Below are 19,594 nucleotides of genomic sequence, written 5' to 3'. Positions count from 1 at the left end.
TTATGTTTCTCTATTTAGTGTATTGAAATGCATGAAATATTTGAACAGACTCTTAGTCATAGAACAGGAAGTATATCAGATAGTTTATACCTTCTCTTTATATCATCTCATTTAAAAGCATTTTTTTAAATGTTTATTTATTTTTGAGAGAGAGAGCACAAGCAGGGGAGGGATGGAGAGAGAGAGAGGGAGACACAGAATCCGAAGCAGACTCCGGGCTCTGAGCTGTCAGCACAGAGCCCGACGCGGGGCTCGAACTCACGAACCATGAGATCATGACCTGAACCAAAGTCGAATGCTTAACCGACTGACCCACCCAGGTGCACCTATTTTCTCATATTTATACTTCAAAGGCATTTACAGTTTTGCTGAGTCAGAAACCGCAATTAGGAGTTTAGAAGTTTTTCTATCTTGATAAGTATAAAACATTCATTGGTGAATTCTATTTTTAAAAATCATGTGAATAGACATAACCACTGATATATGTCATTGTCTCATATATGGTTTTAGAATTTTCAATACTTCAATATTGTTATCTGTAAAATGAGGGTGCTGCTAAAGATTCCAAGATTATGATATAATTATTATGAAACTAAAACTGTGTGATATGATCGAAATGAAAGATGTTTTCAAATTAAACACACCATGCTAAAATAATATTAATACTAGAAATCACATCAGGTCATTTGGAACCATTTTATAAATGATCGATTTTAACTCATTAATATTTATCACAGTGATCCAAAAAAAAAAAAAAAACCAAAAAAACAAAACCAAAAAACAGGAAACATTTATAAGAGAGTATAAATATGCCATCTGAATTGAGTGATAGTATTAATCAGGCCACTAGACTTTTAAAAAACCCTGTCATTTCCAAAAGCAGAAATTAAAATGTCTTATAGCCATAGTCTCTTGTAATGAAAACATTTTAAAATTTTTTTTTTTTCAACGTTTATTTATTTTTGGGACAGAGAGAGACAGAGCATGAACAGGGGAGGGGCAGAGAGAGAGGGAGACACATAATCGGAAACAGGCTCCAGGCTCTGAGCCATCAGCCCAGAGCCCGACGCGGGGCTGGAACTCACGGACCGCGAGATCGTGACCTGGCTGAAGTCGGCCGCTTAACCGACTGCGCCACCCAGGCGCCCCAGTAATGAAAACATTTTAAAAGATCCATAAAATGTTCAGATTTAGATATATGCTACAAATCAAGAATACTATAAACTTTATGGAAAGTTTATAAATTATTGTTATATTTGTATATAAATTCTATATGCTCTAGTAACATGTTATCTATCTTTTTTATATAATCAATAAAAATTAGGCTTAAAAGTAATCAGTACACTACCACCAAAAACCATTGCAAACCACTATTATATATTTATATATATATATAATTTCAGTAATTGCATCATACAACTACAAGTAAACACATTTGTTTTACTAAAGAGAAGTAAGAAATAATCCTATCATACATTGATTGTTGATTATGTTTTCAGGACTCTAGATACTATCCAATCTGCAAGACAACCTGGGAATTAAATGCTTCTATTAAGTGTTTCTCATTTTCTGATAAAAATGCTGAGGCCCAATGTGGTTCATGGTGCAAGACCAAAGACTTTGTAAACAAAAGAACCAAAATTCACACCCAAAGATGCCCCTAGGGCACACTTATCTTCTCTTTCCCATGACAGCTGAAGTTTGCTGGCTTCTCTGTGTCTTAACACCTTTATTTGCGACAAGACGGTGCTAATGGCCAGCTTTTATTCCATATGGTTGAAGTTCCTATTCCTCCTAAGGGGGATGCATTTCACATACAAATTGAAGAGATGTGAAATTGAGGGATTTGAGGAATTTGTTTTGTTCTATTTCACCCTGATTTCTTTTTTTTTTTTTTTTTTTCAACGTTTATTTATTTTTGGGACAGAGAGAGACAGAGCATGAACGGGGGAGGGGAATTTCACCCTGATTTCTAATATAGCCACAGGTGTAATTCTTTAAATGTATTTTTTTCAAATTTTCATTTAAATTGTAGTTAGTCAACATATAATTGTAGTTAGTCAACAAACCAGTCTAATACTGGTTTCAGGAGAACAATTTAGTGATTCATTACATGTAATACCCAGTGCTCCTCACAACAAGTACCCTCCTTAATACCCATCACCCATCTAGCCCATCAGCTGCCCACCTCCCTCAGTTTGTTCTCTATAGTTATGTTTATCATATCTCAGACTGGAAAACTTAGTAGTGGTGAAAGAGGGCAGATAAAGAAATGAATGGTGATTTATTTACAGTCATTTATTAAATATATACATAGGTGGGTAAATATAGTTTGTGAAATTTGAAGAAATAACATTTAAACCTCATAAAATCAAATACAGTTACTTTAGATTACTGAATGAAAGGGATGAAACAAATAAACTTAAAAAAACTGTAAGATGACAATATTGAGTTCTCTTCAGTTCTCAGATTTTCTTAGATTATTATTATGATCCTTTTGAAACATCTTTTATTAATTTATGAATAAGTGAATTAAATTGAAAATGTAATTGCATCTGAAAGCTCTAATTTAATAGGTAATATACAAATAAAGGAATATCATTCAACTTAGAAAACACTTGTGTACAAAATTCACAACAATGTGAAAAACAGTTGGGGTTTCCTCAAAAATTTAAAAATAGCAATACCATATGATCCAATAATTCCACTAGTGACTATTCGCCCAAATAAAATGAAAACACTAATTCAAAAAGAAATATGCACCTCTACGTTTATTGCAGAATTATTTATAATAGCCAGGAAATGGAAGCAACCTAAATGTCCATTGATAGATGAATGAATGCTTAAGGAAGCATCATGAAGGAAGATGGTCATGAGAAAGATGACACACAAACATACACACACACATAAGTATTAGCCATAAAAAAGGACAAGATCGTGCCATTTGCAAGAACATAGTCCTAGAGTTTTATGCTAAGTAACACAAGTCAGATTGAGAAAGATAAAAACAATATGATTTCACTCATATGTGCAATCTACCAGAAACAAATGAATAAGACAAACAAAACGCGGAATCAGACCTCTATATACAAAGAACAAACTGATGATTGCCAGAGAGGAAGGGATTGGGGCGGTGAGCAAAAGGAGTTAAGGGGAGTGGGAGATACAGGCTTCTAGTTACAGAATGAATGAGTCATGATAATGAAAGGAGCAGGATAAGGAGTATAGTCAATGACATTATGACAGCACTGTATGATGACAGATGGTAGCTACACTTGTGGTGAACACAGCATAATGTATAAATTTGTCAAATCCCTATGCTGTTCACCTGAAACAAATATAACATTGTATGTCAACTGTACTCAAATAAATTAAAAATTTTTTTAAGTGAGACAACTAAGGTCCTAGCTTTGCTGAACTTCACATTCTAGTGAATGGAAATGGAAATTAAACAGATAAAAACATAAAATAAAAAAAAATTCATAACAATGTTTATATACTGAGTTTTCCACTCCCTCAAATATGGACTAGAACATTAATGATACAGTTGCGCCCAATGACTTTCCCCACCCTCAGGGGTTTATTGACATAGAAGAGAAAAAAAGGCATTAGATTAATACTTAATGTCAGTGCTGCAATTTTTTTCCTATACAAAATAACTACTATGCATTGCCTAACTTATAAAATACACTTTTTCTTTCCACATATCTTGGTGCCATTTGAAAAATATTGTCTTTCAACCTTTAGGTAAAAATAACAGGGAATGGCATGTAAGTGCACGCGTGTGTATATTTGCGTGTGTGTGTCTTCTTTGAGGTTAGTTTATTTGCATGTTCTTCTGCAGCAAAGGTTAATTCTTTATCACTTTTAAAGTGCACAGAACATTTTAGGAAACTGTAAAAAGTGAATTTACTTTAAAAAGTAGAAAATTTATTTCATTTTAACAGCTGGTGAAGATGCAATAGGTAAGACTCCACTTAAGATGCATGTGTACGAGTATTAAATATGTTATTAAACACTTCATTTGAAATAAAACATTTTTTCTCTTTTTTATACTAAGATGCATGTATATATGTTCACAAAGAGTATGAAGACTTTTCCTTAAGTAAGTACAGACACTGTTTACTTAGGGAGGGTGCAGAATGCATTATGTAATTGCTAGTTATTTTAGATAGAATATGTTTGATTTGTATAATTGTACAACCTGGCATAGCCTCATATATAGATAGCAAGCCCTCAAAAATTTTTTTTTTGAAGAAGGAATAATTGACTATTGGGAATTTTTTAATGTTTATTTTATTTATTTTGAGAGAGAGAGATAGCACAAGCAGGGGAGCGGTGGAGGGGTGGAGAGAGAGAGATTGAGAGAGAGAGAGAGAGAGAGAGAGAGAATCCCAAGCAGGCTTTGGGCTGCCAGTGCAGAGACCAGCACAAAGCTGTAACTCAGGAACCATGAGATCATGACCTGGGTGGAAATCAAGAGTTGGACGCTTAACCAGCTGAGCCACCCAGGTGCCTCAGGAAATGTTTTTTTTTGTTTGTTTGTTTGTTTGCTTGTTTTTTGCTATAAGAACGTCTTCAAAAAAATTAAGTCATTATGTCATCGTCATTTTCCATCAAAGTGATTTGTCTGTACAGTCAGAACTTAATATTATCATCGAGATTTTGTTAGCATGCAGTAATTACGTTTTATTTAAATTGCTATTCGTAGGGGCGCCTGGGTGGCTCAGTCGGTTGGGCAGCCGACTTCAGCGCAGGTCATGATCTCGGGGTCCATGAGTTCGAGCCCCGCGTCAGGCTCTGTGCTGACAGCTCAGAGCCTGGAGCCTGTTTCAGATTCTGTGTCTCCCTCTCTCTGACCCTCCCCCATTCATGCTCTGTCTCTCTCTGTCTCAAAAATAAATAAACGTTAAAAAAAATAAATTGCTATTTGTAAAATCTTTGGAAAAATAATAAAATGAAGCAAAGTAAAAATTTAGGTATCTTTCATTTCCTATAATATCACAAAGTATTTTTTACCTTTTTTGATTTTTATTACTTTTACTTGATTTTCATATAAATTGATATGAGAAAGATCTTTAAATTCTTCTCACTTGTAGATTTAGCTCAAATACAGTTTGCCTAGTAATACTAAAATAAACAGTAATTTTTGAGAAATTCTTATTGCTACTATCATCAAACTTCAGTTATCAATCTTATATAATAGAGTTAACATGATTATCAAAAAATAATTATCAAATATAAGAATTTTTCAGAAACGAGATAAACACTATGATGACCGTTACATCAAAGCCAGAAACTCAATTTAATATTGAAAATTAATAAAACCTTAAGAAAAACAGATAGCATATTCGAGGAAAATAATGTTAAGCCAGTCCTTAGTATAACTTTGATTACATATATATTAATGTAAAGTCCCCATGATTTTGAGTTAGATTGTTAATCTTAACAAAAATATTAGTATAGGCAACATGACATAAAACATGTATAAGTACAAAAAAACAGACTTAAATAGGACAAATTCTCTATGAGCATTGCTTATGCAAAAATTAAGTCTAAAACATGTTTTTCTATAATGAACTCAGACAATTCCTTTTAATTTCTTCATCACCTACTAACCACTCAATGACTGCTCAGGAATGCTTTTTTATATTTCTGAACCATCATGTAATTATTTTTTTGCCTTTAAAGATTACTTCAATTTCTTCAAGGTTGCTCTCCTTTAGGCAAAAACATTTATTAATAATAAACCAATACCAGAGATTACTCATGGAGCCACATATGAATTCCTATCATCCTAGACCACTTTATCAACATTTGTTTTCAGAACATTCTGTTAGTGGAATAGATCTACTCAGAGAATCACTTTAGGGGGACATGTTGAATATTTACTTAAAAGTTCTACGTGGTGAACAGTTTATGATGACCCCATGAATTATGCCAATTTTAGAACACATTCAACACTGTGGGTATTTTTAATCTAGTGGCAGAGGAATAAGCCATTTACATCCGGTCTTTAAAAAGCAAATGCTACCTCTGCAAACTTGAACATCTTATTTCTTTGTTTACAATTACAAGGCAAGGCAAAAAAAAAAAAAAAAAGTGCCCCATGTTCACATTTAATTTTGCTCAGTGTTTGCTCCATATATTTTTAGCCGATATTGTGAAATATTTTCATAGTAGTCATAAGTGACACTAAAAAAATTAAAATGTAACACCTTGTCTCATATTCTATCCCAATAACCCTAATTGATAGCAATTTAGGTGACTTAATTAGTTCCTATAATTAAGTAAAATTGGATCTCAATTTTTCTACCCTTTAAAAAAAAAACCCTTTAAAGCTTCATTTAATGTGCTTTCCAGGCCATAACAAAGAAGCATACTGTACCTCTTACGCTGCTGGTTGTTGCAGATGTGGTTGGGCTGGTTGTTATGGCTACAGTGGTTGTGACTGTTGCAGTGGTAAGGGAGGGGATGATAGTGGTGGGAAGCAAAGTGTTGGGAACATCTGGTGAGTGGAAAAAAACAAAATATAAAACAAAATCATATCATGCAAACAAAAGAGAAACACAAATGATTCAAATTATAAATACATACATCTTACTTAGGTTTAACTTTAACAGGCTTCAACAGATTATCAGGTACAAAGCTGGCCATACCACACAGTTCTTGCCATTTTTTGGTTCACTTCTTTTGCATGCTCCCACCCAAAGCAAAAAATGTGGAGCAATGTTTGAGAATGAGCAGGTTGTTTGTAATATTTCGAGTGAAATTTAAAATGACAAGAATTCATTTGTTCACTGAGTCATTTAAAACATGTGACATGCAGTAGCAAAATACAACTAGGTAAAACAAAAAGTGACATGCTTTGTCAAAGAAGTAAACAAAGAGAAAAACACAACAGAAATAAACACAAATAACGCCACCATATAAGATTAAAGAAATGTTAATGATGGATGAGTATATGCGTGTTAAATGGTTTTCTTTTTTTTTTTTAATTTTGATTTTTTTTTCTTTTAGGAAAACTTAATGGCAGGAAATAAAATGAGAGCGATCTTTAGAAACAAACAAAAAAAGAAGCTTATTGTTATTATTATTACTTTGCTTTTCCTTTTCTCACAAATGATGTTAATGTACAGCTTAGAGTCTTGCAATTCTTACCCTGATTAGCTGGTAACGCCTTCTAACAATTTTGCAGTACCTAGGAGTCTTTAACAGGTATTGAGTCAACTAGCATGGAACCCAATATTCTGAAAGGTTTATGATTTATTTTATTTGGCATACATAGGAGAGGTGATTGAACATCGACTTGAACCATAATATTAAACACCTGATCCATAATCAAAGTTGCCGAAAGTTAACAGTAGACTCCAATACAGAAAACAAAATAAACAGAATCACTTAGAGCTTTACACCAAAATCTTCCCTCCTTTCACTCAAAACTGGCTGCAAATTTGAAGAGCAGCATAGGGAACACTGAAACAATGGGGCCAGTGTTAAGCTACAGAATCTCAGTAAGACTCTCAAAAAGTCAAATCTTGTCTCAAGTGAATAGGCATATAATTTACACAGTGAGGAAATGAGAAACAGTTCACAAATTACCTGTAATTACTGTGCTGGGGTTTGATTTCACATGTTTGCCACACAGTCCCTATATATTCAAACAGTTTGACAGATTATTTTGCCGTTAAAAGGCTTCCTGTCATTCTCTCAGCTGAAGTCTTTGAATCACACCAAAAATTTTCTAGTTTTTTACTTCTGATAAATTAGCCTTACCCAATCCTCAGACTTTAACCTTCTGAGTTCTCTACACTGGAGACATCAGAAAACAGTAGGAGCTCACTCTCTTATCTTGGGTATTGATGTTTACACCTGTTTTTCAACAGGGAAAATGCTTCCTAGACAGTCAAATTAAGAAAACAACCTTCTAAAAACTCAATGGTGCTACATTAATCACTGGAGAAAATGGGCATTGCCTGCTGTGAGATTACCATGATCATAAAACAGAACTAACTTTAACAACATTATAATCTGAATAAATATTATGTATATGTGCACATATACTTCTTATTTACTGATTTTTATAATATTCTTATTTTCATGGTAAGCTTTTCTAAATGGTGTGGCAGGCTGGAGGTAAATGAAAGACATTTTCTAAATGAAAAAAAACATGAGTAATTTTAATTTTCAGGCATATCTAAAAACGAAAATAATACATTCTTCGTCTGCTAGTAAAATCCTTTTCTCATTAGGATCTCAAAATATATGCATTTAATGTATGCAAAAGGAAATACCTTAGAAGGTTATCAAGTACATATAATACATATAATAATGTTAGTCCTATATAACACCTCATGTAAAGAACCTGCTACTACCAAACCTAGCACAGATGATAAACATCAGATTATTAGCTATCAGACACTAAGTTAAATAAAGAATCCATTAGATCTGAAAAGCAGCCTTTCAAAATTAGCTAATACCATTCAATTCTTAAGAAGTATAACACAAATAATAGGTTTTAGTGTTTTTGTTTGTCCGTTTTTTAGTCTGGCCAAAAAAAACATTATTTGGACATTTTTTCCCCCTTTATTCCATACCAACGAAAATCAGCTTGATTTGTTTTGGAAAGAGCCCATGTATTTTCAGGTACTGTGAACATTTTTTGTGTAAACCAAACAATATCTTTATTTCCTGTAACTGAAAATGCATGAAATATAGGGTTTTTCCTTGGCTAACATTTCAAGGATTAAGGAAACAATAGTTTTAACAATTGTTAATCTACTTTAAGAGAACCACCTTAGAATCTTTTGAAGTGTCCAGACAGATGAGGTAATACTACAAAGCATTATTGACTTATACTGACTCCTCTTTATCTGCTCATCATCCTCTCTCATCCTTCCTTCTTGACTGCCTATGTACCTAAAAACAAACCTGCTGGAAGCAATTTAATGGAAAGCACCTTGGCCAAATGACAGTTGGGTCAAGAAAGGTATCTGTCAAACAAGAAAACCCTCTCAAGCACTGTTACATGTTTTTAATCACTACTAACTTTATTTCATCTTATGTGTTCTGAAACATTTTAAAACATTTTCCTTTATCCTTCTTATGGCACATTCTTGTTTGTCCCATTACTTATTCTATTGTAAAAGAGCAAACATTGTAATAATCTAAATATTCAACACCAGGAGAGTAATCAGAATCAACTGAAATTCAACAACATAAGATTAGTTGGAATTCTTAGAAAGATAAAAAATAAATGTATGATAACTTCTCTCTTCTATCTAAGCTTTTATTGATGTCAGTCTCCACACTTGACAATTAATCCTTGAAGGGAAAAACTCTGCCTACTTTGTTGTTAGGATCCTAGCACAATTTAGAAGGTGAATAAATGAACTTTTTCATAGCATTATAAGCATATGACATATTTTAGGAGATCTAGAAAAGTCCATTTTTTTTTACAGGGTCATCCAGTTAATATAAAGCTAAAGACTATATTACTTCTCCTAAGAAAAAACACCTCCTTTTACTTCTTTTAAGTAAACTCTATTCTCAGTGTGGGACTTGATCAGACCCCAAGATCAAGAGTCAGATGCTCTACCAACTGAGCCAGCCAGGTGCTCCTGAAAGATAAATTTCTAAGGCCATGGCTTACAGCTTCTTCCTTCAATATGTTTCCTTGCTAACAAAAGGAATCATCGCTCCCCTCTCCTGCTACTCTGAAAGCAGTGCGAGCCTGCCCAGAGATTCATGTCCTCCATGTCTCCTTATGAACTCTCTTCATTTGCACCTAATTTGAGACCTTCAGAAAAAGGGTGAATGGTCAGGAGGGTTCACTAAGCAAATCCTATTGTGATCAGTAGTAAAAGAGCATGACAAATTTTGGAGTTATCTATTATTATAGCCCCTTAATGGATGACAGAACTTTGAGATAGAGCTTCCTTGTCCCTAAATTTAAATATATGTGCATATATATGTATGTTATGGTACAGAGAGAATATTTTATTCCATATGAGTATAATGGAGTGTTTTCTCCAACACTTCCATCTCAAGATTAGTTATTTTAGCTGCCTGACTGTAACTCTTGTCAAAGCAGAAATTAGAAAAGGACTCTGAGCTGCCTTTTCTAAGTCAAAACACTCATCTCTGGTTTTTCACTCCTATAACTGAGTAGCAACATTTTGGCATCATTTAGCGATTATTTAAGAGATTTGATTTGGTTCATTCACTTTTTGTCTTTTACTTAGACATTCATAGGGAAAATGGAACTACATTTTCCTAAGGAAACATGAAATAAGAAACACTAGTACTAATCATTTGTTTCATTTTAGAAGTGTCTAGAATTCTGTACATTTTTAAAACCATTATACTGTTATACAAATTGTTCAAACACAGTACAGGATAGAAAATGCAGGTCATTTTTTCCCCTTTTAAGACATATACATTTATTTTTTCTCAAGAATAAAAATAAACTAATCTACATGCAGAAGAATTATATACATGCACAAAACATGACAAAAATAACCACATCCTGATTTGACATTAATTTACTCTGTTCAAGCAAGATAATCTGCAGCCATATTAATATTACATGTAATTTGCTGAATACGAGATGTTGATTTTAGGAGATCTTAACATATGCCTTATATGTTAACATCATATGATGAAAGGATGTCTGGGCATGGACACTAAGTAATTATACACTAGAGAAATCGAGAAAATGGTTTGTGACATAATTTATGAATATTAAAATTCATAAATGACAACTATATAATAAGTCAATCAATTAACTACATCGCATTTCATCTCTGATTTCTACAATACAAAAGATGGGGCCAAATTTTTTATTGCTATTTTCCTTGGAGAAGGTCTTATTTCAATCAAATAATATTATTTTTTCCTGAAAAAAAGTGGTTATCAATAAAAAGTTCAGAATTTACAATTTACAAAAGAAATGAACTGTGTTATATATTTTCTAGAGGTTAAGGCATAAAGAATGAAGAGTGAGTAACTGATAAAATATATAGTGGATAAAAATTGTATTTTGAGAAGTGAACAAAGTAAAAATAATGAGATTTTATTTGTCTAGATAGACATCTACTATAGAAAATTCAGGGATTTGTTTAAAGGAAAAATGTGAGCATTTTTGATAGGAAACTGAGAAAAGTGAAGGTTTCAGGAATGAAAACATTTGCTTAGAGTTTTACCTACACATAAAGTGTGAATTACAATAAATTACACTTCTCATTTCAGTTGTAACATATATACTGTTTTCATGTAAAAGAAAAATTCAGGAGTATTTCAATAATGTCCACTGAACCCCAAATTTAGTCATCGTCCAATTGCATATTAGTGCAGGCAAAGTCTAAGTAGGCAGCAAAAGTTATTCATGTTCGTGAATGCTGGGTGACAAATAAATGCAGTATAAATAGTGTGGAATACTTCTATAAGGACCTATTCACTCGCAGAAGCACAATTTCAGCTCACACAACAAACTTGTTGAGTCAGGAAACTAAAATCTGTGTCCAGGAACCATGGCTCAACTTTGTTCCCACAAATTCAGCAGTCCATCGTCACCCCTGATCAACCTGCTTGATTCTGTCATGAAGAATTCCAAACTGTCTCCACCATTGTTTTCAGGCACTGTGCTGGAACAACAGGGACTAAAGTTCCTCAGGGCCCTCATGTCTGGCTTCTTTATTTTCATAGTGCCCAGTTAAGGTGAGCAAAAAAATGGAAGTCTAGCACACAAGGAGACATCTGCTCCCAACACAAGTCTTTTCCCAGAATTCTAGACTCAGCTCTTGCTGGTCTCTTCGCTGCCATGTTCTCAGAGCCACATCCTGTTATATGACACTAACATTACATTTCTTGTCTTTTAAGTTTAGTTTAAATATGACTTCATCTGTAAAGCATTTCCAAATTCTTCAGTTAATATCTTCCTTCAAAGCACTTTCAAGGCACTTAGCAGATACTTCTTTCTATACATGCTTGTTACATATTATGTTACTGTCATATATATATATATATATATATATATATACTAACTATATATATAATTAACTATAGGCTCATAAGGCAATATATCTTTGCTTTTTAAAATATCATTTTTCCTTGGGACAAGTTTACTCTTTGAATTTGACTAGCGCTTTATAAATAATGCTCCTACTGGTGATAATGACAATGATGTCAGTAAATAGGGAATAGTATCATTTTTAATAACATGAGTTAGTAATTGAGCCGTATTCATGCTTAGTGAGTGCAAAAAAAAAAAACCCTCTCCCTTCCTAATACGATGTGTGAGATAGTTTTTAGAAATTTCTGCTAAGAGTCTTCAAGTCCAAATGATTATTTAAAAAATTAAGATGTAGTACACTGAAGAATTTTATATTCTGCATGCAGTTTTTCAATGTTTTAAAATGTGTTAGAGCTCTAAATCATGTCATCCAATTCAAAAAATAGAAAAGTACACTTTTTAATCACATCCTAATGAAGGAGTTTAACAAAATACAACGACATTTTGTTACTGGAGCTTATTAGAGCACAGCAGATCCTGTATAACCTTGTTAAAATGAAATCAGTTCCAACAAGCACTGTATACAATAAATTGAAGAGTGGTGTAGCACCTTTTTTCCAATAACGAGCTTTTCAGGTTAAAGGTATGTTCTGTTCTCTACAAATGCAGTGTACAATAATTTCTAACTTGTCAACGTGTTTTGTTTGGTGGCAGTTTCTCTTTTTAAAAATGGCATTCTGGCCCATTCAGAACGGATTTTCTAAGCAAAATTAAGTCTAAAGAGTCCCAGAAGCCCAAGCTGCTTGTTTCTCTCTAAGGACTAGTGTTCAATAGGGAGAAAAATTGCTACCATTTAGTCTGGACTCCATATGTCTACTTTCTTTCTGCTTTATGTCACTAACTCCCCAGGGTGGTCCCAGGGTAATCAAGAGTGTGTCCAAGCCAAGGATTATTAATGGAGATACAGAAGAGTCGGAACTCAACATATATTAGAAGTATTAAGGTAAGAAGTATCTTTGTGATAGAAGCTATCCACATTTCCTAACCTTAAAAATAATAAGGCATCCTTAACCTTCTTACTGATAATTGCACTGCCATTGGAAGCAATTGTAAGAGGAAAAATGTACTATATTTGCTTTTTCACCTGTGCAGAGAAGGGCGTTTATCTGTTCCCATTATGTTCAGCTACATGTAGCAGCCTATTTGGATTATAGCATAAGAATGGATAACAGCACCAAGGCTCTTACTTAAATGACAACCACCAGGTTGACAAGGCCTCAACTTGCCAGTACATACTTCCTCCTCGAGAGTTGTATGGTAACCCCGTCTGCTTCATAAAAAGGAGCCCTTTTAATAATTAGATTTGAATGAATCCCTTTTCATCCTTCTGATAGCTTCCACTGGCTTCACATACTAAATGGAATCCTTTTATAATAAAAAAAAAAAGCTGTTTTTAAAAAATGAAAAGTACTGCAATTTTCAACTGTAGGCGGTAACCAACAGTTCTATGTAATTACAAGGAAAGTTTATGAATAAAATCAGTCTGTTATTTGAAAAAAAATATATGCATTTTTTCTTTAAAAATACTTCTTCAAGTTCCGAACTGACAAAAGTAAAGTAAAATCTAAAGTAGGAAAAATCCTTTCAAGTGGATGATCCCACATTATTTAGCTCCACCTATGTCAATACCGTGAGCTCCTTCTTAAAAGTACTTTACCAAAATAAATCAGATGAGTTGGTCAAACACTTTAAGTTCTGTAAGGATGAAAGGTTGTTTTTTGGAGAATAGTTCTGTCATCCATTAAAGAAAAAACTCAAATCAAATCTGAAAATACACAAGGAAGGTGTGATCTAGTAGAAACACACTGATGGAGAAATCTAGATCCTGACCTGTATCCCTAATATTCAGAATTCTAACATAAAGAAAGGTCTTTCCTAATCTTACAATAGATTATTAAATGAACTGGTTTCCACATGGGATTTAGTTATACAAACTGATAACCTTCTCCAAGTTATTTACATCTAAGACATGCTCTAAATAAGAAAGTGAATATTTTACTGAAGTATTTCTAACTATGGAATTTCATATTCTCCTGAATGTGTCTCTTGGAATATTACAATTAATGAAGGGATCCTAAAAACATCTCTGAAGTTGCATCATGGTGAAGGATTGGGGTGAAAACACTTCACTTTTGTTCATTTTTACTGAGAAGTCCAGGCATAATAGGGAGTGTTTATTTATTCATTATAGGTTCTGCAGTGCTTGGCCTAGCACTTTGTATGTAGTAGATACTCAAGAAAGATTTCCTGAAATAATAAAATATTAGGTACTATAGCATTGTGATATAGATTTTCAGAAAACACTTTATATTTGGCCAGAAATAAATCTTATCTTTATAAGTGATGTTACAGATTTCCAAAGAAAACAAATCCAATTGTTAGTAAGCAATAATCTCATAATTTTGCAAAAAAAAAAAAAATGAACAGACATGTGAAGTCAATTATATAAGTCTTCTAATTTCTAGGATTTCTATTAAAGATATTAATTATTCTATACACAGTTGTTCGTTTCATACACTGCTTAACTGTATAAGGCATCATTTACATATGGATTGCCAAATAAATATATCTCTAGATCTCACTTCTTTTCCTAATAAGAGATGAAACCTAAAGGTCTTGATTTGGGTGACCAAAGAATGAATATCAGTTTCCCCATTTTTGCTCAGAAGTCAAGGCAGTATATATGGACACACACACATATGCATATATGTGAATATGGGCATTTGTGTATGCATATATGTATACATTCATACACATTTTATTAAAGTTTCTTCTGTTGAAAAAGAGAGAGAGACAAAGAGAGATATACAGAGACAAAGAAATGTAATCATTGGAGAAGTATTTACTGATTGCTTACTATTTAGAAGGCATTGTTCTAAAAGCTAGAGATACAGAGAAAAATGAGACTCATAAGATCTCTTCTTTCAAGAAAGTCATAATCTACTGGTTGGATATAGAATATATTCATGTAAACAGGTATATATATATATATATATATATATAAACATAAATGCATACATATATGTATACATACACATTTATACAATCAAATATACAAATACACAACTAAAATACCAAATAATGATAAATGCCCTGCAGAGAATTAAAATTAAGCGATGTGTGATTTGCGCTATTTTAGATTGGAGTGGGACAAAAATATCCTTTTTCGGAAGATTCATTTAATCTGAGATCTGAATGATAAGAAATCACTCTTGCAAATACCCGCGTTCATGACAGAATTCCTTGTACTTCCTGGACAAGCATTCTGGGCAGAAGCAAACTTCCTTAAAAGAGATTGAGCTCGACGTCTTAGAGGAGTTGAAGGAGATCCAGAGAAACAAGTGATTGTGTAGAGAGTAATGAGATGTCACATATGTAGATAGTAGCATATTGTGTATGGTTTGGTAAGCTAGGTTAATAAGGATTTGGGTTTTACACTAAGTGTGATGAAATGCCTTTGGAAAAACTTAGGGGAAATATATGAAGGAATGTGTATTTAGAACATTTATATGTGTGGGAAAGAGATTGTAGACATGGAAGTCAATAGTGTAGGCTAGAGAGAATAATGGAGACAAGTGGACATACTGAACACATGGTTTGGAAATAGTGTCATCAGAACTTGCTGATGAATTGGAGATTGGCCTCAAGTGGAGTCAAGGATAGTTCTTAGGTTCTGGAACAAGCACATGATGTGTTGTTACAATGTTAGTAAAAATTACACTGTAAGAAGCTACTAAGCAGGTTGCATGAAAAATATGTATCTTCTAGTTAGGTGTGCCATTATTTCTGAAAACAGATGCTTCAATTTTCCTCATTGGGCTATTGAATATTGCTTGAATTCTTAAATGAATTTGCCAATTAGTGCTCATACACTTGAGTGCAAGAGCTTTGTAGATCTTTGAAAAGCTACAAACCCACCTTATTTCCACATAAAAAGTCTAGCAAGACTGAGAGTCATGGATTCTATTCTTCTGTTTACCTTACTGCAACTGATAGAAAAGATTATGTATAAATAGTGTAAGAGAAGATATTTACAATGCTAAAATTGTTGGGCGATGGACTCTCCTCCCTTCAGGCAGGAATGAGGGTTTTCCCCATGGACATTTTAGCCAGTGGTCGAGGTAGGTACCATTGAAACATTTACTGCAGAATGGTTGAGTGCTATCTCTGAACGGGAATTTTACTCTGAAGGTAAAACCTCATTTTATACAATTCATGCTCATCTCAAAACAAAGAGATGGAATTAAACCTCAACACGGTGATATGTATGCCTGCACGTATGCAACTTTTAAAATGTTTTATAATGCAAAAGTGCTCCTGTCTCCACTATTTGATCCTATTCCACTTCTCTCTGCAGAGTTCAACAGCATATTTATGCAGAGGTGTGCCTTTCCCACAGGCTCTCCCTATTGTATTCGTGTCCAGAACTGATGTTTTATCTCAGCAATTAAAGAAGGCACTGTTTTAAGACTCGTGCAACTAGCTTACTGTCTGCAAACTCTCCACCAGAGATGAGGGCGGTAACCATAGGGCTCTCCCACGAGTGCACTGTTTTTTGCTCCATATGGATGTCTTTTCTCTCCTTTTCTTCCCACACTGTGTATTTTCCCATTGACACATCTAAAGAAAGCTTCTCCAAAGGAAAAATGCTCATTATGACTACACAGAATTAATTTACCAACTGGTAGGTCTGTTTCCATGTGAGGGAACAGATTTTAGCTGAATCCCTTTTTAATGTTTACTAGGTTGTGCATCTGTCCTTAATCCAGACTTCTCTTTCTCCCTGGCCACCTACCCATATGAACTCATTCTCTTAGTTCCACAGTGATCTGTTGCACCTCGCCTAACACCACAACTAAGAGGAAAAAAAAAAAAAAAGGCACATAGTCTAGTAATGCTCTCAATGTTGCCAAATGTTTCATTGCTAGATAAATGTAATGGTAAATGTACATGTTACTGCCAACTTTTTAGCTACATATTTACTAGGAAGCACAGAGGTACATTTTTCATTTTAATGTGATGAAAGTTCTCAAGAGTTTTCAAATCATTGATAATCATGACATGAATATGTGTAACATATATTTCAAGACAAGAAATGTACATATCATAATCATATTTGCTTAGTTCTTATGGTAAGTGAAGTTTAAAAACAAGTTTAAGGTATTAGTTTATGATAGCCCTAATCTGTTTCATAATTATTACCTCACTCACCTATACATGTATTAACTATTTTGCTAAATTTAGGATCAGGTGCTAATAACCCTAAAGCAACTGAACTTATGTTCTACATTCTAGCGAAACTTTGAAGGAGGTGATAGATGACTTGGAGGTTTTTGCTGAAGTGAAAGAAAGCCTACCCTCCATGACTCTGTTTGCCTCTCTCCCATGGTAAGCAAATCAAGTGAAAGGGAAAATTTCAGCACTGAGGACTGAAAGTGAGCCTATACTTACGTATAATCTCTGAAAAAGATATATGTCTAAACTATGCAACAAAGCTAGGTGCTTGGCTTAATGCAGGACTATGCAATATTTGTGTGTATAACTCTGTCTCTGAGTATTTCTGACATTTATTATTTATAATAACAACAGAGTGAAATGAAAATGGTAGTTATATTGATTTTTAAAAGCTGAAAAGGCATATTTAATAGCTTGATACCTTTCACTAGACTAAAACACACAGATATTTCTAGAAGTAATATTCTCTCTATTAAAAATCTGAAACACTCTTTTTATGATGGTTCTTATTAACTAACAATAAAATGTGATGGATCCTATATTGTGTGTGTGTGTGTGTGTGTGTGTGTGTGTTATTTCTGAGGTAAATTATCCTGGAAACATAAAAAAGCAATATCATATTTTTCATCAGTATTCATTTCAACAGATACATGATCAAATACATAAAACAAACGGTAACTGTCAAGTGATATGTTAGAGATATCAAGTCAGTGACTGTCAGTAAACTGATTGACGTTACAGAAATATAAAGAAACTTTTTATTATTTTTTACTTTCTACTATAATTATACTAGTTATGGAGGATTTTACTAGTTTTTATGTGGTTGTAAAACTAAAATTTGCTACAAAGGCAAAATATCTACACATAAAAGTAAAAACATGGCAGGGTCTGTCGTGGGCAATTTCACTCACAACAAGAATAGTAAGTTAAGATAATGAAGAAGTAATGAATTGTTTCAAAAGCTTATCCACACAAGTAGAAAAATAATGAAGTAAAGGGATATTAGAGCAGTAGCAAAATAATTTTAAATCTCATATAAGGGTTCTTAGGGTAATAGGAAGAATATGTTTGAAGAGAGATGGGAAATATGCAAACCTTTCTAGAATAGTGCTCAACTATGTTATGACTGTCTGAGACAATGCTGAGTTGGGTTCTGAGTGGAGTGGGTTCTCCACTGAAACTCTAATCTGACTCCATGTTACTCTCTCCTACAGTCTAGGCCTGCCATAGTTAGTGCCACTACTGTAGAAGAAGAAATAAAATACTTATTTCTTTTCTACTTCATTGCTATATTTCTTTCCAAATCTTAGGGAGGGTTTTGAAGGTATAGATGTTACCAAAGAGTTCCCGCATCTGTTCCTCTTCCATTTGTATTTTGAGGAGTGGTTCCAAATTTCTCTAGCATGAGGGTGAAGGGAGGTGAAAGATACTGGGTGATGAGAACGAAGTTAAAGATATGAAGCAAGTGTACTGATTTGTGTTTCTCACTTTCCGTATTCATTCTCAAGTTTTCCTGGGTGCTATATGTTTCTGACACTTTCAAAAGAACATATATTTCACATCAATTGATGACAAATAAATATAAGGACTTCAGTTGCCTCCATCCACAAAATAAGATTAGCCTAAGGTCATCTGTAATTCTCTGCAGCCATTCCTTGTGTGATAAAATAGCATCTTCCATGTTCTCTCTACTTGAAGGATGTGCATCTGGGAGCTCTTTTCTTGGGGAGAAGATACTGTATCTAAACCCTCTGAACTTGATGCTGCATTAGACAAAGAAGTAATTATAACTTTTCTCCTGCACTCTCTTCAAGATATTCTCTACTGCTTAGTTAGCAAGAATTTACAATCGTCTTGTTCTTAGATAACCTAATTCACGCTCTGGGTACCATACAGGGAAGACTGGGGGCACTAAATTGTATGCAACTCTTGGCGAAGTTTTTTACTAGAGCATTAGATCGAGATGTCTTTTGGTATCATAAGGCTACTAGTAACATGATAAGAATTGTTTGATTTATTGCATATCTATGCACCTGGCCCTGTGTTGGGTACTTCCATTAATGATGTATACCATATGTCTTTTAATAATTCAGAAGTGCTCTGTTACTATTTTTTTTTTTTAGTCCAGATACTTGGACCATACTTTCAAAGACTCTGAACAGCTACATCACTGTAAGTCCATACTCCTCTAGTTCTTTTATTATGATATTATATCTACTTGAAAGCTTAACTTATCTTCCATATTCAATTCTAAACTTCTTGAGTTCTGTTCACCTATAGTGCTTT

General features: G+C 33.6%; 1 protein-coding gene across 3 annotated transcripts in view; it reads right to left on the bottom strand.

Moving 5' to 3' along the window:
- CADM2 (cell adhesion molecule 2) overlaps window positions 1–19,594 on the bottom strand; it is a 1,073,367-nt gene that overhangs the window by 81,287 nt on the left and 972,486 nt on the right. For 2 of the 3 annotated variants that reach the window (XM_045501674.1, XM_045501676.1), the window contains one exon: window positions 6,389–6,508. The exons of the other annotated variant lie outside the window; for it this stretch is intronic. In XM_045501674.1, the coding sequence (XP_045357630.1) occupies window positions 6,389–6,508 (120 nt within the window). The remainder of the gene's footprint in view (window positions 1–6,388; window positions 6,509–19,594) is intronic. 3 annotated transcript variants of the gene reach the window in all.

The sequence above is a fragment of the Leopardus geoffroyi genome, chromosome C2 (assembly GCF_018350155.1).
Source record: "Leopardus geoffroyi isolate Oge1 chromosome C2, O.geoffroyi_Oge1_pat1.0, whole genome shotgun sequence".
NCBI classification, from domain to species: domain Eukaryota; kingdom Metazoa; phylum Chordata; class Mammalia; order Carnivora; family Felidae; genus Leopardus; species Leopardus geoffroyi.
Note: the sequence above shows the minus strand (reverse complement) of the source record. Positions and strands in the feature narration are given on the sequence as shown.